This window comes from Mesoplodon bidens (assembly GCF_964165515.1).
Source record: "Mesoplodon bidens genome assembly, chromosome: X".
Lineage (NCBI taxonomy): Eukaryota > Metazoa > Chordata > Mammalia > Artiodactyla > Ziphiidae > Mesoplodon > Mesoplodon bidens.
In genome coordinates, this window is record NC_138163.1 from 71,647,038 (window position 1) to 71,674,208 (window position 27,171).

Here is a 27,171-nt window from a genome sequence, read left to right on the forward strand (position 1 = left end):
CTTTTGTTCCACTGCCTTCTTCCATTTTTCAGGCAACTTGGTAATTCCATCTTCCCAAAACTTTTTATCTTTTTGAGCAAAGAGCAGTTTCAGGTGCCTTTTACAGTCTTCCAGGGAGTTGTAATATTTTCCATTAAGAGTATTTTGTAAAGACCAAAATGTATGTAAATCTGAAGTTGTAATGTCTGGAGAATACAGTGGATTAATCAGAACTTCCCAGCCGAACTGTAACAGTTTTTGCCTGGTCATGAAATAAACATGCAGTCTTGCATTATCCTGTTGGAGGATTATGCATTTTCTGTTGACTAATTCTGGATGCTTTTGGACGAGTGCTGCTTTCAGTTGGTTTAATTGGGAGCAGTACTTGTTAGAATTAATTGTTTGGTTTTCTAGAAGAATCTCATAATAGAGGACTCCCTTCCAATCCCACCATATACACAACACATTCTTTGTATGAAGACTGGCCTTTGGTATGATTGGTGATGGTTCATTTTGCCTGCCCCATGATTTCTTCATTCCCCATTGTTGTACAGTACCGACTTTTCTTCGCCTGTCAAAATTTGTTTTAAAAACGGAATGTTTTCATTATGTTTCAGTAAAGAATCCCATGCAGAAATATGGTCGAGGTTTTTTCACTTAACTTACGTGGAACCCAAACGTCAAAGCACTTCACATAACCAACCTGGTGCAAATGATGTTCAATGCTTGATTTGGGTATTTTGAGTATGTCGGCTATCTCCCATGTGGTACAAGGTTGATTGTTCTCAATTATTATTTCAATTTGATCACTATTAACTTCAACTGGTCTACCCGATTATGGAGCATCATCCAGCAAGAAATCTCCAGCAAGAAACTTTGCAAACCACTTTTGACTCGTTCAATCACTCAAAACACCTTCTCCATACACTGCACAAATATTTTTGTGCATTTCAGTTGTGTTTTTAACTTTCTTGAAATAATAAAGCATAATATGACAAAAATGTTGCCTTTTTCTCCATCTTCAATATTAAAATGGCTACACAAAAAGTCACCAAATTTGATGTCTTTTTTAAATGCATGCTGATGATAGCTGTCACATACAATCTGATAAAATTGTTTCGAATGAAGTTAAAGACAAATAAGTGCTGCTAGACCTATCTTATGGAAAAAAAATGAATGAAACTTTTGGTCCTCCAATATATATGTGTGTGTGTGTGTGTGTGTGTGTGTGTGTGTGTGTATAATTTTTCTTTATCCACTTATCCATCAATGTACATTTGGCTTGTTTCCATATCTTGGATATTGTGGATAATGCTGCAATAAACATGGTTATGCAATATTTTCTTGATATTGCTTTCAATTATATTAGATATATATTCACAAATGGGATTGATGGGTCATATGATAATTCTATTTTTATTTTCTGAGTAGTCTCCAAACTGTTTCCCATAGTGGCTGCACCATTTAAGATTAACACCAACAGTGTACAAGGGTTCCAATTTCTTTACAGCCATGCCATGACTTGTCTTTCTCTCTTTCTTTCTTTCTTTCTTTCTCTCTTTCTTTTTCTTTCTTTCTTTCCTCTTTTTTTATAGTGAAAATGCTAAAGGGTGTGAGGTGATATCTCATTGTGGTCTTGATTTGCTTTTCTCTAATGATTAATGATGTTAAGCATCTTTTCATGTGCTTATTGACCATTTATATATCTTCTTTGAGAAATGTCTATTCAAGTCCTTTGCCCAATTTTGTTTCTTTTTGTTGTTGTTGACTTGAAGTTCTTTATGTATCTTGGGTATTAACTCATTAACAGATATATGATTTACAAATATTTTTTCCCATTCTGTGGGCTGTCTTTTCACTCTTTTGATTATTTCCTTTAATGTACACAGGATTTTACTTTTGATGTATTCCAGTTTATCTACTTATACTTTTGTTCTCTGTGCTTTGGTGTCATACCCATGAATCATTGTCATAATCCAGTGTCATGGAGATTTTTCCCTAAAAGTTTTCTAATTTTAACTCTTACATATGGGGTCTTTAATCCATTCTGAGTTAATGTTTGTATGTCGTTTAACTTAAGGGTCCAAATTCATTCTTTGCATGGAAATATCTTTTTTTCCCAACATACTTTACTGTAAAGACTGTCCTTTCCCCAGTGAATTGTCTTGGAACCCTTGTCAAAATTATTTGTCCATATATATGAGGGTTTCTTTCTTGGCTCTTTATTCGATTACTTTGGTCTACATGTCTGTCTTTATGTTGGTAATAAACTGTTTTGTTCTTACTGTAGTTTATAGTAAGTTTTAAAATCAGAAGTGCAAGATCTCTAACTTTCTTCTTCTTTTAAAAGAATGTTCTGGTTATTTGGAATCCCTTGAGATTACATGTGAAATTTAGGACACATTTTTCTATTTCTACAAAAAGCACCATCGGGATTTTGATAAGACTTTCACTGAATCTGTAGACTACTTAGATTAGTATTGACATCATAACAGTATTAAGTGTTCCAATCCATGAACACTGAATATGATTCCATTTATTTGTGTCTTCTTTAATTTCTTTCAGCAATGTTTTGTAGTTTTCATTATACAAGTATTTCTCCCCCTTAGTTAAGTTTATTTCTAAGTATTTTATTCTTTTTGATGCTATTGCTATTGGATTTTTTCTTAATTACTTTTCTGTATATTTTATTGTTAGTGTATAGAAAAGTAACTGATTTGTCTATTGATTTTGTATCTTGCAAATTTTCTGAATTTGATTATTAGTGATAACAGGTTTTTATGATTTTTAAAGTGTTTTCTAGATATAAGGTCATGTCCTCTGTGAACAGAGGTAATTTTACTCCTACCTTTCCAATTTAGATGTCTTTCATATATTTTTCTTGTGTAACGGATCTGGCTAGAACTTCCAGTAAAATGTTGAATAGAGATAGCCAAAGAGGCATCCTTGTCTTTTCCCTGATCTTAGAGGAAAATATTTCAGTTCTTCACTATTGAGTATGATGTTAGCTGTTAAGCCTTTTATTTATACATTTTATTATGCTGAATAATTTTTCCAGTTCTTAAGTTGTTGAGTATTTTTACAATTAAATTTTGTTAAATTTCATCTCATGCTTTTTTTTCAATCAAGTAAGATGATCATGTGTTTCTTTTCTTTTCATTCTGTTAATGTGATATATTACATTGATTTATTTTCATATTTTGGACAATTCTTTCATTCCAGAAATAACCTCCATTTCGTCATGGTATAAAATATTTTTTATATGCTGTTGAGTTCTATTTGCTAGTAGTTTGTTAAAAAAAATCTGCATCAATATCCATTACACATATTAGTTTATAGTTTTATTTTCTATAGTGGTTTTGTCTGGCTTTGGTGTAATGCTTGCCTTAGAGAATGAGCTTCTAAGTGTTTGTTCCTCTTCACATTTTTTTCCAAATATTTGAGGAGGATTGGTCTAAATTTTTATTTAAATGTTTGGTAAAATTCTCTAACAAAGCATTTTGATCCTGGGTTTTTCTTTATTGTGCTAATTCTACATGATATTCCCATGTACATATTATTCCTTGTTAAAAAAATAAAAGGAAAGCTTCCAAGACTCATGGAAAGAATCTTTGTGTATGATACAAAGATCTTGCTTCTATTCTAGTTCTCTCTCACAGACTGTGTGATGTCAGTAAACTATATCACATTTGGGTTCTGGGTTTTCTAATCTGTGAAAAAAAAGTTAGACTATGTTATCTCAAAGTCTTTTTCAGTTCTAATGGTTTATGACTCTATGTAGAAATATTAATATATAATGATCTGACTTCAATTATTTATCTTATCTATCATTTGTAAAATATTTGAAATGTTTGATGCACATTGTAAAGGATCATATATCTCATGTAACAGTCATGTCATTACTCAGTCTTAAATTGTTTATGTTAAATGGATATATTTTAACATTAGGTCTACATTGTGCTATAATAGAAGTGAATAAGTTAGTCAACCAATTGCTTCCTTACTTTTGACTAATTCCTAATTTTCCAAATATTTAGTGAATTGACTTGTTTTGGTCTGGTGGTACTGTCTTATCTTGAGCTGCTATAACAAGTTATTGTAGTCTGGGTGGCTTAAACAATAAAATTATTTCTCACAGTTCTGGAGTCTGAGAAGTCAATGATCAAGGTGCTGGAAGATTTGTTGTCTGGTGAGGACCCCTTCCTGATTTGCAGATGGATGCCTTCTTGTTGTATTTTCACATGCTAGAAAGACAGAGCTCTGGTCTCTTCATCTTCTTATAAGGTCACCAGTCCCATAGTGGGGGCTTCACCTCCATGACCTCATCCAAATCCAATTACCTCCCAAAGCTCCATCACACTAGGGATCAAGATTTCAACATATGGATTTTGTGGATACACATTCAGCCTATAACAGGTAAATACTATCAACCTGTCATAAAATGTAATATATGAATTATATTCAATAAACACTTATTGAACACTCATTTTTCAGACTTTAGTCACTATAGGAAATATGTATATATATATATATATATATGTATATATATATATATATATATATATATATATATATATATAGTCTTGAGAGACTGTCTCTGCCCTCAAGTAACTTATAGTCTGTTAGTGGAGAAAAGGCAAGTATACTTTTAAGTAAACTTATGAAAATGTGCCAATTTTCAGACCTGGGTTCTCACAAATTTAACTTTGGGCACACCAAAACTTTTCTTTTTGAAAATAATCTACCTATTTTAATAATATACCAAACTAATTTTATTAAGTGACTAGTTTTAGGATTTATTTTAGGTTTCATATTTGTGTCAAAGTTGTGAGTCAAGAAATAGAGGTTATAGTCTCAGCATGCCAGTATGATAATGAGTGAGTCATATAACTATGTTTATCCTTAATTTTTTAAATTACTTGTGGAAGCACTTTTATGATGGTTGGTTTATAATTTTTATAAGTAATTCCAACATTTCTGTCATTTTATAGTTGGTATCTATTGATTGTTTTTTCTCATTCAAGTTGAGATTTTTATTTTTCTTAATATAATTAAAGATTGTAAATTGTGATATGTACATTTTGGTTATTCTGAGATTACATATCCTATTTAAATTATATAATTCAGCAGAAATCCACTCATACTGCATACATGGGAGAAGTGGAGAGTGTTGTCTCATTTTTACCAGGGGCGGGTAGAAGTCAATGTTTGCCACTCAGCCTCCAATTACACATGACAAGTTATGGGAGAGAAGAACCTTGATGATGGCTGGGCAGGGGTAGAAGGCCATACTCCCCACTCTTCTTCAACTTACAGAGGAGCAAGAATGCTTCCTCACCACCAAGTGGGAGTGGAAGCTCAGTTTCTTCATTTGACCTCTGCTCTCCCACAGAGAAGGGGAAGGGTGTCTTCTTACTGCTAAGTGGGGATGGAGGTCCAGACTCAAACTTGGCTTCCATTGACTGTGGGGAGCAGGGAGATGTCCTTGTTATACTTAGGTGGGAATAGACATTCAGATTCCCTCTTCTGACTTTGTTGGTTGTAGGGGATGTGGAGAGCAATTGTTGTCTATGGTGTTGGCTGGAGTAGGATTGATATTGTCAAAATATTTCTTGTCTTGGTATGTTATCCTTTCCTGGTCTTTTGGCTAGAGAGAGCAGATTTATCATTGGACAATTTTTATCTGCCGTTGTTGGTGTTTCTTGGTTGTTGACTACTCCAGCACCAAGTATGGAATATGGGAGAAAGGAAAGATAACACAGGGAACTTACCACTGTGTTGTTCCTCATATCTCAAAGTCCTTGGCCTGTGTGTCTTCTCTCCACCTTTTAGAGTTTTCAGATATTTATTTTATATATTGATATTATACTCAGGGGGTTTAGGTGTTTTTAATTGGAATAATTTGCTCAATTATTTTCTCAAACTGGAAATCCTTATACTTATTTCCTAAATCTGTAAAGTGAGGATAAAGTAACTGTTTTCCAGGGCTATTTAATATGCTTTAAAAATCAGTTCTATTGAAATAAAATTTACATAGAATAAAATTCAACTTTTTACTGTATAATTTGATGTTTTAAAAATATATACTCAGTTATGTAGCCATCACCACAATAATGATACGCAAAACTATCCAAAATATACTTTGTCTGCTTTGCAGTCAACACTCCACCCCCATCTTTAGCCTCATACAAACCTTGATTTGCTTTTTACAATGGAAGATTATTTTTTTCTGTCCTAAATCAAAAAAAGAAATGAATCATGCAGTAGGGAGTCTTTTGTGTCTGGCTTATTTAGCTTAACATAAAATTTTGAAATTTATCCATGTTGTATGTCAAGAGATAATTCCTTTTATTGCCAAGTAGTATTCCTCTGTATGGATATACCACAGTTGTTTTATCTATTCACTGGTTTATGGACGTTTGAACATTTTTGACAATTATAAACAAAGCTGCTAAGAACATTTCCATACTAGTCTTAGTATGAACTTAAGTTGTTGTATCCTCTGGGTAAACACCTAGCAGTGGGATTGCTGTGTTATATGGTTATTATACATTTAACTTTATAAGACACTGTTCAACTGTTTCCCTAATATGGTTTTGAAAGTTAACACTTATTATAAGAACATACTTTATAAACTCTAGTGTTATACTACTGTATTGTATTAATAAACACAGCATTTAAAAACCTTTCAAAATACAATTTCTCAGTAAACTTTTATCTACTAACAAGAGTAACTCATTTTTCTAAGCCTCCGCCAAGGCTTCTGGGCCACAGTGTACTAATTGAACTAAAACTTAAATTTGGCTAGTTCTGCTACCTTGTTCATTGACACATGCTATGTCTACCTTGAAAAACTGGTAAGACAAAATTTCCTTTGTACTGCTTATTTTAAAATATATTATTTAGGAAATATTCACTATAAAATTGCCTATTGGGGGAATCAATATTGACAAATATAAAAGCTTTCTTACAGTTATTTTGGTTCTGGCTTGTTTGTATTATGCTTTAAATAGCTTTTTCTTTCTTTTCTATATCTTGCCTACTTTCTAAAGGATTTGAAGTGCTTACATAGTTAACTAGTGTAATACAGAAAAAAAAATTATAAAAATAGGACAACATGATTTGAGAGGAATTAGGAAATACTATTTAAGAAGTTGCAAAGTATATCTTATCAGCTCTTTCATTTCAACAATAGCTGTGAATTTAAGTAACTTCTGTGTATTAATTTGATAGGGCTGCATAACAAAGTACCACAGACTGTCTAACTTAAACAATAGAAATATATTTTGAGAAATTCTCACTTAATTGTGGAGACTGGGAGTCTGAGATCTAAGGATCAGCAGTGCTGTTTTCTTCTGAGATCTCTCTCCTTGGTGTATAGATGGTCATCTTCTCCCTGTGTGTTCACATGGTCTTCCCCCTCTACCTGTCTGTATCCTAATTTCGTCTATGATAAGACCCCAGTCATATGAGATTAGGGTCCACCCTAATGACCTCATTTTGACATAATTACCCATTTAAAGACTCTATCTTCAGATACAGTCACTCTCTGAGGTTTTGGGGGTTAGAAGTTGAACATATGGATTTCAGTAAGGCATGATTCAGCCCATTAACATCCTAAGTTAAATTTTGGATAAATCATAATGCATTTTTCAGTCTTCAGAGATGTTGTTGGTTACCCCCTCAACTACTCTTTCTAACTGTATCTCATTCCCATCTGGAGGGAGTAGAGAGGTAGCTTAGCAAAAGAGCATGAGCATTGATTTTGGAATTAGGTGAAACATGTTTTTCATGATAATGTTCATCTTGAAGAATACCTGTGAGGATTAAATGAAATAATGCATGCAAATCATCCAATACAGTGTATGGCTCTAGGAAGGTGTCGTACAAATATTTTGTCTCTTCTTATTGTGGACATAGTTTCTTTTCCTTAGTTAGGTGTCACCAGTAGACCCTGGGTCTGGTGGTACTGTTGACTCAATTCCTAAGAGTAATTTTCAAGATCTGGTTTTCACTAGCCACTCTCTGTCTCACTGCTTATCCTTACCAGGGGCTAGTTCTTGACTTGTTTATTCTTAGAATTTTAGATCTTTGCTCTCTAGCTTGTTTGATTCTCTCTCAACCTCCTGCAACTATTATGGACTCCATTCAAAACAAAGCCTGCTTTCCTGTCTTAATTTTTGCCATGCCTTTCTTCTTACCTCTGTTATTCAGAGAGTTACTTCAGCATATTTTGTGGCCATACGTCAGATGCTCCCAAGTGAATTAAGTGTGCAATATCATTTTCAGCTGCTTCTCTAAAGTTGTCTAATCTCCAACCCATAATGTTATTTTTTTCTCTATGAACCTTCAGTTGGTATACTTATCATTCTCATATAACGTTATCTTTCTGCAGCATTTCCCCAGCCTCCTTAATCCTGGAAATATGTGTGAGTATGCACACACACACACACAAAACAACAACAATATAAACATAGAATCAAAAGACAGACGTTTGTAGATAAATGGCAGATAATTTTTTCTGGCCTTTCCTGGAACTCACTTGATGACAACTGCTGATGTGACTGAGATACACTGCTTGAGATTTGAACAGACTGTAAGAGGCACTATCAAAAATAATTGATGAAAACTCATATGACTACAGTTTGTCTTGCACACCAGTTGGTGACTAAAACACACAGGTATTGATATTTTTGGTCATCTCTATTTTTATTGCTAAATTAGTTTCTTTATACCCCCTAGTAGAGCAAGCTGCTCCAAAATATATGATTTCTCATATTCTGGTGTCCTCTGACTACATCACTATTTCTAAGACCTCTAATTATGGCACGGGCCCCCAACTGCTGGGTTGTGTACCAGCAATGCTCCATGGCCTGTTAGGAACCGGGCTGCACAGCAGGAGGTGAGCAGCAGGCAAGCGAGTGAAGCTTCATCTGACGATCCCCATCGCTCGCATTGCCATCAGAACCATCGCTCGCGTTAATGCCTGAACCATCTCTTCTCTCCCCCGCCCTCCGTGGAAAAAATTGTCTTTCACGAAACCAGTCCCTAGTGCTAAAAATGTTGGGGACCACTGAATTATGAAATCTTCTCTCACCATTTTATTTTTAATATTGATACAGGGTTGCATATCCATATAACAGTGCAAAAAATAGTGGCTTTTTATATTTTTGGAAAATTCTGTAATCCGTGTGACCAACATAAGGCCCATATTCTTGAATCATAATTTGTAATGTCCAGTAGATATCTAATATAGTTTCTTAAGTAGCAGATAATTTAAATTACAGGTATCATTTTTTGTTTAAAGGTTTTTCGTTAATAGTGTAAAAGTAGTAAAAGACTTTCCTGTCCCCATGCCCTGAGTAAATAAGAGGAATTACTTTTATTGAAATGTACTTTTGGTTAGGACAAGAATTATTAAAATAACAACAAAGAAAGGGCTTCTGAGTATGAGAACACAATGATTTCTATTTCTCTCTGATTTATCTATGTATTTATGTATGTATCTATCATCCATCTAACTTAATTTTATTGAGATATAATTGGCATATGACACTGTATAAGTTTAAGGTGTGCAGTATAATAACTTGACTTACATGTATTGCAAAATCATTATTATGACTTTCTTTTTTTCCTTGTGAAGAGAACTTTCAGGTTTACTTTTTTAGTAACTTTCAAATATACCATACAGCATTGTAAACTTTAGACATCATGCTGTATATTACATCTCCCAACACCCCACACCCCACCTCTCATAACTGAAAATCTAATCCTGTTTTCTATTATTGTTTTTTTCTTATATTTCACATGTAAGATCATGTGGCATTTGTCTTTCTCTCTATCACTTATTTCACTTAACATAATGTCCTCAAGGTCCATTCACGTTGTTGCAGATATTTTTTTTCATGGCTGAAGAGTATTCCATTATATATATACATATATATGTATTTATTTGTTTGTTTGTTTATATTTCATTTTCTTTATTCATTTCCTTATCAATGGACATGTATGTTGTTTCCACGTCTTGGCTATTGGAAATAATGATGCAATGCACATGGGGGTGAACAAATCTCTTCAGAATAGTGATTTGGTTTCCTTTTTGATATATACCTGTAAGTGGAATTGCTGAATTATATGTTAGTTTTATTTTTAGTTTTTGAGATACCACCATTCTTTTTTTCTCTAGTGACTGTACCAATTTACACTCACACTCATAGTCACAAGGGTTCCCTTTTCTCTGTGTCCTTGCCAGTATTTATTTTCTCATCTTCTTTTTTTTTTTTTTTTTTTTAGCTAAAGAAATACCACAGTTTATTGAAGACTACAAATATTTTGTTACAAGTTGGAACTACATGCCTTCCAGAAATCAAAAGCAACAGCAGGTGTGTGCATTGATGCTTCGGAGGAGGTGCTGCACCGCTTGAATTCGAAATGGGTAAGACAGGGTCAGACACATGGGGGAGAGGGAAATGGGGGAAGGGCAAGTTCAAAAGCCCAGAAGGTATCCACCAACTCATTTCCCCAAGCCACGCAGGCCATGGCCACAGCTCAGCAGGCTCTCCTCAGTGGTCTGGTTTCTGAAACAAGACTTCAGTGCAAATTTACACACACACACAAAACACAGCCCCCAGCCTTGGGCCAAATTAGCTCTCTGCCGTCCAGAAATGCTTGTAAGGGGGTGGATATTTTCTTCCAGTGTTGTATCCATGAGACCCATATCCACTTGGCTGTTGGAAAGGGGTGGCTGATGCATTCACACTGACATTCACACCATGCTGCTTGGAAGAGGTAGGAGCCACAGGGAACACAGCAGGCCCATACTGGAAGGTGCTGGGGAGGCCCGGAACCCCTGTGTAGTATGGCAGGCTGGTGTAACTGTAGCCAGGAGGCAGCGCCGGGTTCAGGAATGTCTGCTGCGTGGTATAGTGGGTCTGTGTCTGGTTCTGCTGGGGCTGGGCCAAGGTTGTGGCCGGGGCCGGGGAGGAGGCATCCCCACCGCCAAACTTTGTGAGGTCACCAGAATAAGGGTTGCTGGCTCTCATCTTCTTGATGATAGTCATTATAATAGGCATGAGGTGATATGTCATTATGGTTTTGATTTGCATTTCCCCAATTATTAGTGATGTCAAACACCTTTCCGTGTACCTGTTGGAAATTGGAGTATCTTCTTTATAAAGATATCTGTTCAGGGTCTTTGCCCATTTTTTAATTAGAAGATAATGATGATGATGATTGCTCTTGAGCTATATGTGTCCTTTATATATTTTCGATTTTAATATCGTATCAAATATATGATTTGCAACTATTTTATCCCATCTGTAGGCCAGCTTTCATTTTGTTGATTGTTTATTTTGCTGAACAGAAGCTTTTTAATTTTATCTAGTTCCCCTTGTTAATTTTTCTTTTTTTTACTTTGTTGCTTGTGCTTTATGTGTCATATTCAAAAATCATTGCCAAACCCCATGACAAGAAGTTTTTTCATATGTTTTCTTCTAGGAGTTTTATGGTTTTCAGTCTTACATTTAAGTCCTTAATCCATTTTGAATTAATTTTTGTGAGTGGTGTAATGTAGGGTCTACTTTCATACTTTTATATTTGAATATCCAATTATCTTAGCACTATTTATTAAAAAAAACACATGTTTTTCTCCATTGAGTATTTTTGGCACCCTTGTCAAGTCTTAGTTGACTGTATATGCATGGGTTTAATACTGGGCTCCTGATTTTGTTCCATTGGTCTATTTGTCTCTTTTTATGCCAGTACAACACTCTTTTGATAACAATAGCTTCATAATATGGTTTGAAATCAGAAAGTGTGGTGCCTTCTCCTTTGTTCTTTCTTAAAATTGTTTCATATATTTGGTATCCAAATACTCTGTAGTTTCATTCAAGTTTTAAGATTGTTTTATCTACTTCTGTAAAAAAATGCCATTTGAATCATGGTAGGGATGACATTAAATCTACAGATAGCTTGGGGTAATATGGATATTTTTATGATATTAATTTTCTCCAATCCATGAACATGTTTTATTTTTTCATTTATTTCTGTCTTTTTCAATTTCTTTAATCGATGTCTTTAGTTTTCAGTGTAGAGACCCTTTACCTCCTTGGTTAAATATATTCCTAAGTATTTAATTGTTTTTGATGCTATTGAAATAAGAATGATTTTTAATTTCTTCTTTAAAAATTCATTGCTTTTGTATTGAAATGCTACTGATTTTGAATGTTAATTTTGTACCCTGTAACTTTGCTGAATTTGTTGATCATATCTAACAGTTTTCTGGTGGCGTCTTTAGAATTTTCTGCATAAAAATTAATGTCACTGCAGATAGAGACAATTTCACTTCTTCTTTTCTAATTCTGATATATTTTATTTCTTTTTCTTGCCCAGTTGGTCTGTCTAGGACTTCCAGTACTATGTTGCATAGGAGTGGAGAGAGTGGGCATCCTTGGCTTTTTCCTGATCTAAAGGGAAAGATTTTACTTTCACCATTGAGTATGATGTTAGCTGAAGGCTAGTCATATATGGTCTTTGCTTCTTCATTGGGAGATTCTTTTTTAAATTGAAGTACAGTTGATTTACATTATTGTATTAGTTTCATGTGTACAGCAAAGTAATTAGGTTTTTCTTTTCCATTATAGTTTATTACAAGGTATTGAATATATTTCCCCGTGCTATAGAGTAAATCTTTGCTGTTTACATATTATATATATAGTAGTGTGCATCTGTTAATCCCACATGCCCAAGTTATACCTCTTCCTATTTTCTCTGGTAACCATAAGTTTGTTTTCTATGTCTGTAAGTCTGTTTTGTAAATACGTTATTTTGCATTAATTTTTAGGTTCCATCTATGAGTGATATCATATAACAGTTGTCTTCCTCTGTCAGACTTACCTCACTTAGTATGATAATCTCTAGCTACAACCATGTTGCTGTGAATATCATTATTTCATATTTCAGTCTTTTTTATGGCTGGGTAATATTCCATTTTTTGTGTGTGTTTGTATATATATATACCACATCTTCCTTATCCATTCATCTGTTGATAAACACCTAGGTTGCTTCCGTGTCTTGCCTATTATAAATAATGCTGCTGTGAACATTGGGGTGCATGTATTTTTTTGTAATTAGAGCTTTTGTCTTTTACAGACATATGCCCAGGAGTGGGATTGCTGGATCATATGGTAACTCTATTTTTAGTATTTTGAGGCACTTCTTTACTGTTTTCCATGTTGGATGCACCAATTTACATTCCCACTAACAGTGTAGAAGGGTTCCCTTTTCTCCACACTCTCTCCAGCATTCATTATTTGTAGACGTTTTGAAGATGGCCATTCTGACTGGTGTGATGTGATACCACAGTATAGTTTTGATTTGCATTTCTCTAATAATTGGCAGTCATGGGCATCTTTTCATATGCCTGCTGGCTATCTGTATATCTTCTTTGGAGACATGCCTATTTAGATCTTCTGCCCATTTTTTAAATTGGTTTGCTTGTTTTTTTGTTATTGAGCTGTGTGAGCTGTTTGTGTGTTTTGGAAATTAAGCCCTTGTTTGTTGGGTTCATTGTTTGCAAGTATTTAATCTCAGTCTGTAGGTTTCTTTTCATTTTGTTTATGGTTTCATTTGCTGTGCAAAGACTTGTAAGTTTGATTACGTCCCATTTGTTTATTTTTGCTTTTATTTCTATTGCCTTGGGAGACTGACCTAAGAAAACATTGGTATGATTTCTGTTTTGCCTATATTATCTTATAGGAATTATATGGTGTCATCTCATATTTAAGTCTCTAAGCCATTTTAAGCTTATTTTGTGTATGGTGTGCAGGAGTGTTCTTACCTCATTGATTTATATGTGGCTGTCCAGCTTTCCCAACACCACTTGCTAAAGAGACTGTGTTTTCCCCATTGTATATTCTTGCCCCCTTTGTTGAAGATCATTTGACTATAGGTGTGTGGGCTTATTTCTGGGCTCTCTATTCTGTTCCATTGATTTATATGTCTGTTTTTGTTCCAATGCCATGCTGTTTTGTTTTTTTTTTAATTTTAAAATTTATTTATTTATTTATTTTTGGCTGCATTGGGTCTTTGCTGCAGCAAGCAGGCATTACTCTTCATTGTGGTGCACGGGCTTCTCATTGTGGTGGATTCTCTTGTTGCAGAGCATGGGCTCTAAGCACACAAGCATCAGTAGTTGTGGCTCAAGAGCTCTAGAGCACAGGCTCAGTAGTTGTGGCGTGCGGGCTTAATTGCTCTGTGGCATGTGGGATCTTCCTGGGCCAGGGTTTGAACTCATGTCTACTGCATTGGCAGGTGGATTCTTTACAACTGTGCCACCAGGGAAGCCCACCATGCTGTTTTGACTACTGTAGTTTTTTAGTATTGTCTGATGTCTGGAAGGGTTAGGTCTCCAGCTTTGTTCTTTTTTCTCAGGATTGCTTTGGCAATTCTGGGTCTTCTCTGGTTTCATATACATTTTAGGATTATTTGTTCTAGTTCTGTGAAAAATGTCATGGGTAATTTGACAGGGATTACATTAAATCTGTAGATTGCTTTGGTAGTATGGCCATTTTAACAATATTAATTCTTCCAATCCAAGAGCATGGAATATCTTTACATTTCTTTGAATAACCTTCTATTTCCTTTATAAAAGTTTTATAGTTCTCAGCATATGTCTTTCACCTCATTGGTTAGGTTTACTCCTAGGCATTTTATTTAATTTATATATTTCTTTTACTTTCTCTTTCTGATATTTCATTGTTAGTGTAAAGAAATATTATATATTTCTGTGTATTAATCTTTTTTCCTGCTACTTTGTTAATTCATTTATCAGTTTTTATGGTTATTGTGTGGAGTCTTTAGGCTTTTCTATATATAATATCATGTCATCTGAATATAAGGATAATTTTACTTCTTCTCTTCCAATTTGGGTACATTTTATTTATTTTTCTTGTCTGATTGCTATGTCTAGGACTTCCAATATTACGTTGAAAAGAAGTGGTGAGAGTGGGCGTTATTGTCCTGTTCCTGATTTTAGAGTAAAATCTTTCAGCTTTTCACCATTGAGTATTATTGTTGGCTGTGGGTTTGTCATAAATGACTTTTGTTATGTTGAGATGTGTTCCCTCTATACCCACTTTGGCAAGAGTTTTCATTATGAATGGATATTGAATTTTATCAAATGCTTTTTCTGCATCTATTGAGATGATCATGTGGTTTCTGTCTTTTCTTTTGTTGATGTGGTGTATCACATAGTTTGATTTGCATATGTTGAACCATCTTTGTGACCCTGGAATGAATCCAAATTGATCATGGTGTATGATCCTTCTTATGTATTGTTGGATTCAGTATGATCATATTTTGTTGAGAATTTTTACATCTGTCGCCATCAAAGATATTGGCCTGTAATTTTCTTTTTTGGTAGTGTCTTTGGTTTTCGTGTCAGGGTGATGGTTGTTTCATAGAATGACTTTGGGAGTGTTCAGTACTCTTCAATCTTTTTGAAGAGTTTGAGAAGGATAGGTATAAATTCTTCTTTGTATGTTTGATAGAATTGCTGGATTATTTTTGATTACTGATTCAATCCAAGCTAGTATTTGGTTTCTTCAGTTTTTCTATTTCTTTCTGACTTAGTCTTGGTGGGTTGAATGATTCTATGATTTTATCCATTTCTCGCAGGTTGTCCAGCTTGGTGGTGTATCACTGTTCATAGTAGCATTTTTATGATCCTTCAATTTTCTGTGATATGTTATATTATTTCCTCTTTATAATTTTATTGATTTGAATCCTGTTTTTTTCTGGTTAGTCTAGCTAAAATAATTTCAATTTTATTTATCATTTCAAATAACCAACTCTTTGTTTTGTTAATTTTTTCTATTGTTTTCCTGTTTTCTATTTCATTTATTCCTGCTGCTATCTTTATTATTTCCTTCTTTCTGCTGCTTTGGGTTTGGTTCATTTTTATCTTTCTGTTTCCTTGAAGTGTACAATTATGTTGTGCATTTTAAATCTCCCTGTTTTCTTGATATATAGCTAAAAACTTCCTTCTTAGAACTGCTTTTGCTCCATCACATACCTTTTGATGTGTTGTGCTCCTCTTTTTATTTGTATCAAGTTATATATTTTTTCCCTTTAGTTCTTCTTCTTTTTTTTTTTTTTTTTTTTTGTGGTACGCGGGTCTCTCACTGTTGTGGCCTCTCCCATTGTGGAGCACAGGCTCCAGATGCGCAGCCTTAGCAGCCATGGATCACAGGCCCAGCCGCTCTGTGGCATGTGGGATCTTCCCAGACTGGGGTACGAACCAGTGTCCCTTGCATCGGCAGGCGGACTCTCAACCACTGCGCCACCAGGGAAGCCCCCTTTAGTTCTTTGAATCCTTGGTTTTTCATGTATTCATTTTATCCTTTAATTGATTTCTGGTTTCATACCACTGTGGTTGGAAAAGGTACTTGTTATTATTTAAATGTTAAATTTGCTAAGACTTATTTTGTGGTCTAGTGTATGCTCTATCCTAGAAAACGTTTGATGTGTGTTCACGAACAATGTATTCTGCTGTTGTCAGATCAAATGTTCTGTGTATGTCTGTTAGGGCCATTTGGCCTATAGTGTTTTTCAAAACCACACCTTTCTTATTCATTCTCTGTCTGGATCGTCTATCCATTGTTAAGAGTTGGATATTAGCATCACCAACAGTTTTTTGTTGAGGTTTATTTCTCCTCTTAGGTCTGTTAGTGTATGCTTTATATATTTAGGTGCTCTGATATTGAGTGTTTTAATATTTACAATTGTTATATCTTCTTGATGGATTGACCTCTTTATCATTATATAATAACCTTCTTCCTTTATACCATTTTTAGTTTAATGTCTTTTGGTCTGATATAAATATAACTAGCTCTGCTGTTTTTTTTGGGAGCGGGTTACTATTTGCTTGAAATATCTTTTTTCATCCCTTCACACTCAATCTATGTGTGTCGTTAAGGTTCAAGGGACTCTCGTAGGCAGCATATCATTGGATCTTTTTTTAAAATTCCATTTAGCTATTCTGTGTCTTTTGATTGGAAAATTTAATCCATTTATATGATTAATCTAATCATTGATAGGTAAGGACTTGTTATTGTCATTTTGTTAATTGTTGTCTGACCGTTTTGTAGATCATTGTTTCTCTCTTATCTGCTGTCTTCTTTTGTGATTTGATGACTTTTGACATCAATAATCTTTGACTTTTTTTATTATGTTCTTTTGTGTAACTACTGCAAGTTTTTTTTTCTTGTGGTTACCATGAGGCTTACATATCTTAAAAATGTCTTCAAATTGTAACACCCTATTTTAAAATGATAACTTTGACATCATTTCTAAACTTTATACTTTTGTTTCTCCTTTCCCTCACATGTTAGGTTACTGAAGTTACAGTTTACATATTTAGCATATTTTGTAAGCAATAGCAGATTATTGTAGTTACGGTTATTTTTAGTACATTTGTTTTTAAAATTTTAATATAAATTTAAATGAATCATGCACTACCATTACCATAGGAGATAATCTGATTTTGACTATGTATTTACCATTACCAGTAAGTTTTACACTACCTTCATATGTTTTTATCATGTTAATTAGCATCCTTTTACTTCCACTCAAAGAACTCTCTTTAACATGTCTTATAAGGTAGGTAGGTCTACGTTTGATGACCTCCCTCTTCTATTTTTTGTTTGGGAAAGTCTATTTCTCCTTTATTTTTGAACTACAGTTTTGCCAGGTATAGTATTCTAGGTTGACAGTTTTGTCTTGTTTTTTCAATATTTTGAATATATCATTCCATTCTCTCTGACCTGAAACATTTGTTTTGAGAAATCCACTGATGGTCTTATGGGGTTTCCCTTATATTCATTTTTTTTCTCTTTTTTTCATGCCACTTTCAAAATTGTTTTTTGTCTTTGACTTCTGAAAATGTTATTATAATGTGCCTCTTTATAGCCTTATTTTGTTTTAACTTATTTGGGGTGCTTGGGCCTAATAGATTTGGATGCCCATTTCTCTCCCTTGGTTTGGGAAGTTTTCCACCATTATTGCTTTAAATATACTTTCTGTTCCTTTCTTTTTATCTTCTCCTTTGGAATTCCCATAAGGTGGATATTGTTTCTTTTTATCATGTCTCATAAGTCCTGTAGGCTTTCTTCACTCTTTTTAATTATTTTGCTTTTTGGCTTCTGACTGCATATTTTCAAATGTCCTGTCTTCTAGGATACTGTTTATTTCTTATGCATGGTCTAGTCTGCTTTTGAAGCTCTCTATTGAATTCTTCAGTTCACTTGTATTTTTCAGCTCTTGGATTTTTTTTGACAGTTTCTATTTCTTTGTTGAATTTCTCATTTTATTCATGTATTTTATTCCTAATTTTGTTTACTCGTATATTTGGAGTTCACAAAATTCCTTTAAGAGGATTATTTTAAATTCTTTGTCTGATAGTTTATAGATCTTCTTTTCTTTTCGGTCAGTTATTGGAGTTTTATTAGTTTCCTTTGGTGGCATGATGCTTACCTGATATTTTTGTGATCCTTGATTCCTTATGTTTGTATTTGTGCATTTCTGTAAGCAGTCTTATCTTCCAGACTTTACAGGTTTGCTTTTGCACTAACAGTTCTTCACCAGTTCATTTAGTGTGGAGTTCTGTACAGGTCAGCTGGTAGTGTCCTTGCGTGGATGAAGCTTACTATTAGGGCATATTTTTGGGCAAGGCTGCATAATGAGCTCTGAGGTTGGGCAGATTTGTGCTGCTGGCTGAGAACTGTTGGCTAGGACTGCTGCCTTTATTCCCTGCACAAATAAGTTTATAAGATGGGCTCCACAGTTGCCTGTGTTCTCTGGTCAAGCTTCCTAGATGGTTTGGACTGAATACTATACTCATAAGTAGACAGGACTATGACTTAGATTCCCTACCCTGTCAGGGAAGCAGAATGGGCCTCAAGGCCTGCATGGCTCATTGTTTGGTGACCCAAATTAGTCAAGAATGTGCATTACATTCCCTGGCCAGACAGGTCCAACAGTTTTGTTCTGAAGATGGGGAAATCCATGGGATCTGCTCTCTGTTCATATGGGACTGTAAGCAGAGCTGTATGGTGGGCTCCACAGCTTCCACAGTGATCTGGTTATGCTCCCTGGTCAAGCAGACTGATAAGAGGATTTAACAGTGAGGAGGGCTACAAATTAGTTTCTCTGCCCAGGAAGGTGCCCTTATATGCCTCAAATCAGGAATGACTCTTGTTTGGTGATCAAATGTGGCAGAACTATACACCTAGATCCCTGGTCTGACAGGCCACTGTCCTAGCTCTACATATGGGTAGGCTCACTAGCTGGGCTCCCTGCTTAAGTACTGTTGTAACTGAAGTTGCAGGACGAGCTATACAAATTTCCAGAAACTCTGGTTAGATTTCCTGGTCAGGGATGGCTGGACCTTGTATTCAGCTTTGGGTAGGGTTATAAATTAGCTTTCCTGCTTGGGTGGGGCTGCAGAAAAGGACATAGGGCTTGCATGGCTCTTTGGAAATCAAATTCAACAGAACTGTGTGCTAAGCTCCTTGGACATACAGGACCTCTGTCTTGGCTCTGTATATACAGATCTTTTTGCTGGGCTATTTGGTCAAGTGCTGCTGAATCTGGGCAGCCGGATGGGATACTGAGATTCCAGGGAGCTCCATTTAGGTTTCCTGGTTGGCAGGGTCAGAGGCTATATTCAGCAGCAGGAAAGACTACAGATTAGCTTCCCTGCCTAGGGAGAACTACAAAATAAGCCCCAAGGTTAGCAAGACTCTTGTTTCAAGAGCTAATCAAGCAAAACTGCACCAAATTCTCTGGCCATATAGGGTTGTTGGCTTGGCTCTGCAGATAGGCAAAGCTGCTGGCCAGGCTCTAAAGCAGTTCTCAGGACAGGCTTCTTGGACATGTGGGCAAGGAGGTTCCCTCAGCAATAGGCAGGCCTGTGAATTAGCTCTTCTAACAAGGAACAGTGTTAGAACTAGTTTTAGGCCAGCAAGGCTCTTTGTATGTGGTCCTGACTTAAGCAGTACTGTGATCCAAGTTCTCTAGTCAAATGGGACCACTGGCTTTGCTCCTTAGAAAGTCAGCACTGTCTGCTGAGTTCTCCACTCAACTGTGCTGGGCTAATCAACCTCACAATATTTCCAGCCAGGCTTCTTTCTTGAACAGGGCTGGGAGCTACACTTAACAGAGATTGGGGTTATAACTTAGCTCTCCTTCTTTGGCAGAGGAGCAGACCAGGTTCCAGGACCAAAAAGGCTCTTTGTTTGTGGTCCCATATCAAGCAGACCTGCATCCTACTGAGTTCTTTGGTCAGACTGAACCACCATTTTGGTTTTGCAGATGAGCAAATCCACTTGATTTGGACTTCTACTTGTGTGCTGAAGCTAGAAATACAGTCTGCCAAGGTCTGAGAGCTGGTTGCTACAAGCCATCTGCCTGCTTCTCCATCACAGTCCAGTTCTCAATGGTCAAGCTCCAAAGATCCCCCCACAATCCCCATTAGGCAAGTCCAGAGCGACTCTCTTCAGAAACAACCCACAATGCTTGGGGATGTCTACCCTGTCCTCTCTTTTTCCCACTGGAGGAAAAGTAGTGCTGCCCTGGCTTAGGGGAGGAGCAGTGTGGCCAGTGTGGTAGCCATTTCTCTTACCCTTCTAACACAGCCCACCTGTGAGATATATATATATATATATATATATATATATATATATATATATATATATATATATATATATATATATATGTTCAGAACTAAGCAGACTCATTTTTCCTGTTTAGACACCATTTAAGAGAAAGATGAAGGTGGACAAATAAAGTGGGATTTTTTTAAATTAATTTTTTACTGGAGTATAGTTGATTTACAATACTATCTTACTTTCTGCTGTACAGCAAAGTGAATGTTATGCATATACATATATACACTCCTTTTTACATTCTATTCCCATATAGGTCACTACAGAATATTGAGTAGAGTTACTTGAGCTATACAGTATATTTTTTTATTTGAATATGCTTGTTTATTTAAGGTATAACTTATATTAAACAAAATGTACAGTCTTCAGTGTCTAGCCCAATTGTACATTTTTCTGTGTACCCACTCATATGACTTCCACCTGGATCAAGTTATGGAGCGATTTTTGCCCTAAAGCAGGTTTTTTTAATTATTATTAGTTTCTGCTTTATAACAAAGTGAATCAGTCATACATATACATCTGTTCCCACATCCCTTCCCTCATGCATCTCCCTCCCTCCCACCTTCCTTATCCCACCCCTCCAGGAAGTCACAAAGCACTGAGCTGATCTCCCTGTGCTATGCAGCTGCTTCCCACTATCTATCAACTTTACGTTTGGTACTGTATATATGTCCATGCCTCTCTTTCGCTTTGTCACAACTTAACCTTCCCCCTCCCCATATCCTCAAGTCCATTCTCAAGTAGCTTTGTGTCTTTATTCCTGTTTTACCCCTAGGTTCTTCATGACAATTTTTTTTTCTTAAATTCCATATATATGTGTTAGCATATGGTATTTGTCTTTCTCTTTCTGACTTACTTCACTCTGTATGACCAACTCTAGGTCTATCCACCTTATTACAAATAGCTCAGTTTTGTTTCTTTGTATGGCTGAGTAATATTCCATTGTATATATGTGCCACATCTTCTTTATCCATTCATCTGATGATGGACACTTAGGTTGTTTCCATCTCTGGGCTATTGTGAATAGAGCTGCAATGAACATTTTGGTACATGTCTCTTCTTGAATTATGGTTTTCTCAGGGTATAGGCCTAGTAGTGTGATTGCTGGGTCATATGGTAGTTCTATTTGGCTCATGCAGCTCAATAGCAAAAAGACAAACAACCAATCCAAAAATGGGCAGAAGACTTAAATAGACATTTCTCCAAAGAAGATATACAGACTGCCAACAAACACATGAAAGAATGCTCAACATCATTAATCATTAGAGAAATGCAAATCAAAACTACAATGAGATACCATCTCACACCAGTCAGAATGGCCTTCATCAAAAAATCTAGAAACAATAAATGCTGGAGAGGGTGTGGTGAAAAGGGAACACTCTTGCACTGCTGGTGGGAATGTGAATTGGTACAGCCACTATGGAGAACAGTATGGAGGCTCCTTAAAAACTACAAATAGAACTACCATATGACCCAGCAATCCCACTACTAGGCATATACCCTGAGAAAACTATACAGTATATTCTTATTAGTTATCTATTTTACCATGTCACTACAAATGACATTATTTTGTCCGTTTTTATAGCTGAGTAAACTCCATTATATATAATTCCACCTTTCTTTTTAAAAAATTTATTTTATATTATAGTTGATTTACAATCCACCATATACTTTTTAATCTCTTATGCAAATTAATAGAAAAGCAAACAAACAACCCAGTTAAAAAGTGGGGAGAGACTCTGAATAGACATTTTTCCAAAGAAGACATACAAATGACCAACAAGCACAAAAAAAATGTGCTCAACATCACTAATCATCAGGGAAATGCAAATCAAAACTACAGTAAAATATCATCTTACACCTGTAAGAATGGCTATTACCAAAAAGCAAGAAGTAACAAGTGTTGGCAAGGATGAGGAGAAAAAGGAACCCTTATGTACTGCTAGAAGGAATGTAAATTAATGTAGCCACTATGGAAAACAGTATGGAGGTTCCTCAAAAAATTAAAGCTAGAACTACCATATAACCCAGCAGTTCCACTTCTTGGTGTTTATCCAAAGAAAATAGAATCATTATCTTGAAAATATATCTGCACCCCCATGTTCAATGCAGCATTATTTACAATAGCCAAGACATGAAAACAACAAGGGTTCATCAAGAGATTAATGGATTTTTCAAAAATGTGGCATATATACAATAAAATATTATTCAGTCATAAAAGAAGGAAATCCTGCCATTTGTGACAACATGGATGGATCTTGAGGACATTATACTAAGTGAAGTCAGACAGAGAAGGACAAATACCAATACTGTATGATCTCATTTGTATGTGAAATCTTAAAAAAAAAGAAAAAGAAAAAAGTCAAAAACAAAAATATAAAACTGAAGCCATAGATACAAGAGAACAGATTGATGGTTGCCAGAAGCAGTGGATGAAATGGGTGAAGGTGGTCAAAAGCTGCAATTTTCCAATAATAAAATAAATAAGTCATGGAGATATAATATACAGCATGGTGAGTATTGTTAATGATACTGTATTACATACTTGAAAGTTGCTAAGAGAGATTTTTTTAAACCAGTCATCTTTAATTGGGTGTTAATTCTCTGTTAGGATATGAAAAGATTCAGGGGTGCCCAGCAAATGTCATGGTCAAGAATACAGAATGCACCCTCTTCAGTGGTACTCATTGGCTGCTCATGTTCAAGTTCCTTGTAAGAGCAGCAGTAGTTGAAAATCACATAAGCTGTCAGCACCATAGAAAGCCCAGTGATGCTTCCTTTCTTCACGTTGAAATACTTGTTGTAATACCAGTAATAACCTATTTGAAATGCTCCAGTAATGCCTTTAGGGATGAAACCCCACATTATTATCCAGCTAGACAGCTCCTTTAATTTGATATCCAGGAGCTTCTTCTCCTTCAGTGGTACAACTGATGTCATCTTAGAGTCCTGGCTGTCTGCTCCAATCTGAACTCTTCCATGTTGAGCAACGTTTGAGGCATAACTAAAGGCCTTCCCACATTTTTCATCTTCATAGAGTTTCTCACCACTATGAATTCTCCGATGCAAAAAAAAAATAGATGAATTTTTCCAGATATTAATTTCTTTCTAACGCTGATTATTTTATTACTTGAATCCAAATCTGTAATCCAGCTTCGTGTTTCTTCTCTCACAACCATTCAGCATTCTTCTCCTTGCTCCAGTAACACAATTATGTCTGGCTCATAAATGGAATGGTCCACTAAGACCAAATTACTATTGTTCTCCATCATCACATCATAGGACAACGTCTTCTGAACAGGATCGAGAAATTCCCATGCATGCTGAAAGAAATCTATGGCCACATCCCTGAAAGTCATTGCTTCATAGGCCATGGTTTTAGACCTGCAAGAGCTGATCAGTCCTCAGGGTTTATTTACCAGAAAAAAAAAAAAAAAGAGTCCAGAAAACCCAGACCTGAGATTGGGCACCTTGGTCTGTTGTGAGCAGATCTTCCTTCTCGCATGTCTAACTTCAAGACTGAAAAGAGGTCATATAATCCCAAGGAGAAACTCTTTTGTGACTGTCCCCCATGGGTTATGCACAGTCATTTCTGCAGCAACTTACACTGGTTTCTCACTTGGATGGTTGCTACTCACAAGCAGTTTGCAACAAAGAGCCTGGAAAAAGGCCCAAGATGGAAGTTACCTCATCAGTTGTGGTCTATACCACATTTCTTTATCCATTCCTCCATCAGTGGACGTTTAGGTTGCTTCCATGTCCTGGCTTTAGTAAACAGTGCTGCAGTGAATATTGGAGAACATGTATCTTTGCGAATGATGGTTTTCTCCAGTTATATGCCATTGCTGGATCATATGTTATCTCTATTTTTAGTTTTTTACGGAACCTTTATACTGTTCTTCATAGTGGTTGTAACAATTGACATTCCCATCAACCATGTAGGAGGGTTCCCTTTAATCTACACCCTCTCCAGCATTTATTGTTTGTAGATTTTTTGATGATGGCTATTCTGACGGGTGTGAGGTGATGCCTAATTGTAGTTTTGATTTGCATTTCTCTAATAATTACTGATGTTGAGAATCTTTTCATGTGCTTGTTGGCCATCTGTATGTCTTCTTTGGAGAAATGTCTATTTAGGTCTTCTGCCCAGGTTTTGATTAGGTTGTTTGTTTTTTTTGATGTTGAGCTGAATGAGCTGTTTGTATATTTGGGAGATTAATCACTTGTCAGTTGTTATGTTTGTAAATATTTTCTCACAATCTGTGGGTTGTCTTCTCATTCTGTTTATGGTTTCCTTTGCTGTGCAAAAGCTTTTATGTTTAATTAGGTCCCATTTGTTTATTGTTTTCATTTTCATTACTCTAGGAGGGTGATCAAAAAAGATCTTGCTTCAATTTAGGTCAGAGAGTGTTCTGCCTATGTTCTCCTTGAAGAGTTTTATAGTATCCGGTCTTACATTTAGTAAGACAGGATAATCGATTTAATCCATTTTGAGTTTATTTTTGTTTATGGTGTTAGAGAATATTCTAATTTTATTTTATTACATGCGGTTGTCAGGTTTTCCCAGTAACATGTATTGAAGAGAGTGTCTTTTCTCCACTGTATACTCTTGCTTCCTTTCCATACATTAGGTGACCAGAGGCGCATGGGTTTATTTCTGGACTTTCTATCCTGTTCCACTTAACTATATTTCCATTTTTTTTGCCAGTACCATGCTGTTTTGATGACTATAGGTTTGTAGAATAGTCTGAAGTCAGGGAGACTGATTCCTCCACCTCTGTTTTTCTTTCTCAAAATTGTTTTGGCTCTTCGGTGTATTTTGTGCTTCCATATAAATTGTAAAAAATATATATATCTATTTCTGTAGAAGAATGCTATTGGTAATTTGACAGGGATTGCATTGAAGCTGTAGATTACTTTGGGTTGTATGGTCACTTTCACAGTATTGATTCTTCCAATCCAAGAACATGGTATATCTCCGTCTGTGTCATCTTTGATTTCTTTCATCAGTATCTTGTAGTTTTCTGAGTACAGGTCTTTTACTTCCTTATGTAGGTTTATTCCTAGGTATTTTATTCTTTTTGATGTGATGGTAAATGGGATTGTTTCCTTAATTTCTTTTTCTGAATTTTCATTGTTAGTGTATAGAAATGCAACCAATTTCTGTATATTAATTTTGTGTCCTGCAACTTTACCAAATTTATTTATGAGCTCTAGTAGTTTTCTGTTAGCATCTTTAGGATTTTCTATGTATAGTATCATGTCATCTGCAAATGGTGACAGTTTTACTTCTTTTTTCCAATTTGGATTTCTTTACTTCTTTTTCTTCTCTGATTGCTAAGGTTAGGACTTCCAAATCTATGTTGCATAAAAATGGCAAGAGCGGACATCCTTTTCTTGTTCCTGATCTTAAAGGAGATTCTTTCTGTTTTTCACCATTGAGAATGGAGTTTGATGTGGATTTGCCATATATGGCCTTTATTATGTTGAGGTATGTTCCAACTATGACCACTTTCTAAAGAGTTTTTATCATAAGTGCTGTTGAATTTTGTCAAAAGCTTTTTCTGTATCTATTGAGATGATCATATATTTTTTATTATTCAGTTTGTTAATGTGATATATCACATTGATTGATTTACATATGTTGAAGAATCCTTGCATCCCTGGGATAAATCCCACTTGATCATGGTGTATGATCCTTTGAATGTGTTGTTAGGTTCAGTTTCCTAGTATTTTTTTGAGGATTTTTGTGTCTATGCTCATCAGTGATATTGTTCTAGAATTTTCTTTTTTTTTTTTTACATCTTTGTCTGCATTTGGTATCAGGGTGATGGTGGCCTTGTAGAATGAGCCATGGAGTGTTGCTTCCTCTGCATTATTTTGGAATAGTTTCAGAAGGATAGGTGTTAACTCTTTTCTAAATCTTTGATAGAATTGGTCACTGAAGTCATCTGGTCCTAGACTTTTGTTTGTTGGAAATTTTTAAATCACAGTTTCAATTTCAGTACTGGTGATTGGTCTGTTCATGTTTTCTATTTCTTCCTGGTTTAGTTTTGGAAGGTTGTACCTCTCTAAGAATTTGTCCATTTATTCTAGATTGTCCATTTTATTGGTGTATAGTTGCTCATAGTAGTCTCTTAGATTCCTTTGTATTTCTGTGGTGTCCGTTGTAACTTCTACTTTTTCATTTCTAAATTTATTTATTTAAGCCCTCTTTTTTTCTTGAAAAAACTAGAGGCAACTCAAATATCCATTGCAAGATGAATAGGTAATCAAACTTTAATATACACATCATAAAATTTGTAATCAAATGGTTTTTAAATGTACTGTTTAGTAGTGTTAATTATTGGTTTGGCCAAAAAGTTCGTTCGGGTTTTCCATACTATCTTATGAAAACCCGAACAAACAGTGACTATCTTCCATAAGCGTGGGTTTTGGCCAAACCAATATATTCCCATTTTTGTGTAAC

At 35.3% G+C, this 27,171-nt stretch overlaps 1 protein-coding gene across 1 annotated transcript; it reads right to left on the reverse strand.

Moving 5' to 3' along the window:
• Positions 1 to 23,309: 23,309 nt before the first annotated feature.
• Positions 23,310 to 23,642, reverse strand: LOC308609352 (ATP synthase subunit f, mitochondrial-like; the record flags this gene model as incomplete). Its single annotated transcript, XM_081223032.1, has 1 exon — positions 23,310 to 23,642. The coding sequence occupies one exon, from the start codon at positions 23,640 to 23,642 to the stop codon at positions 23,310 to 23,312; it is 333 nt and encodes a 110-aa protein (XP_081079158.1).
• Positions 23,643 to 27,171: the final 3,529 nt, after the last annotated feature.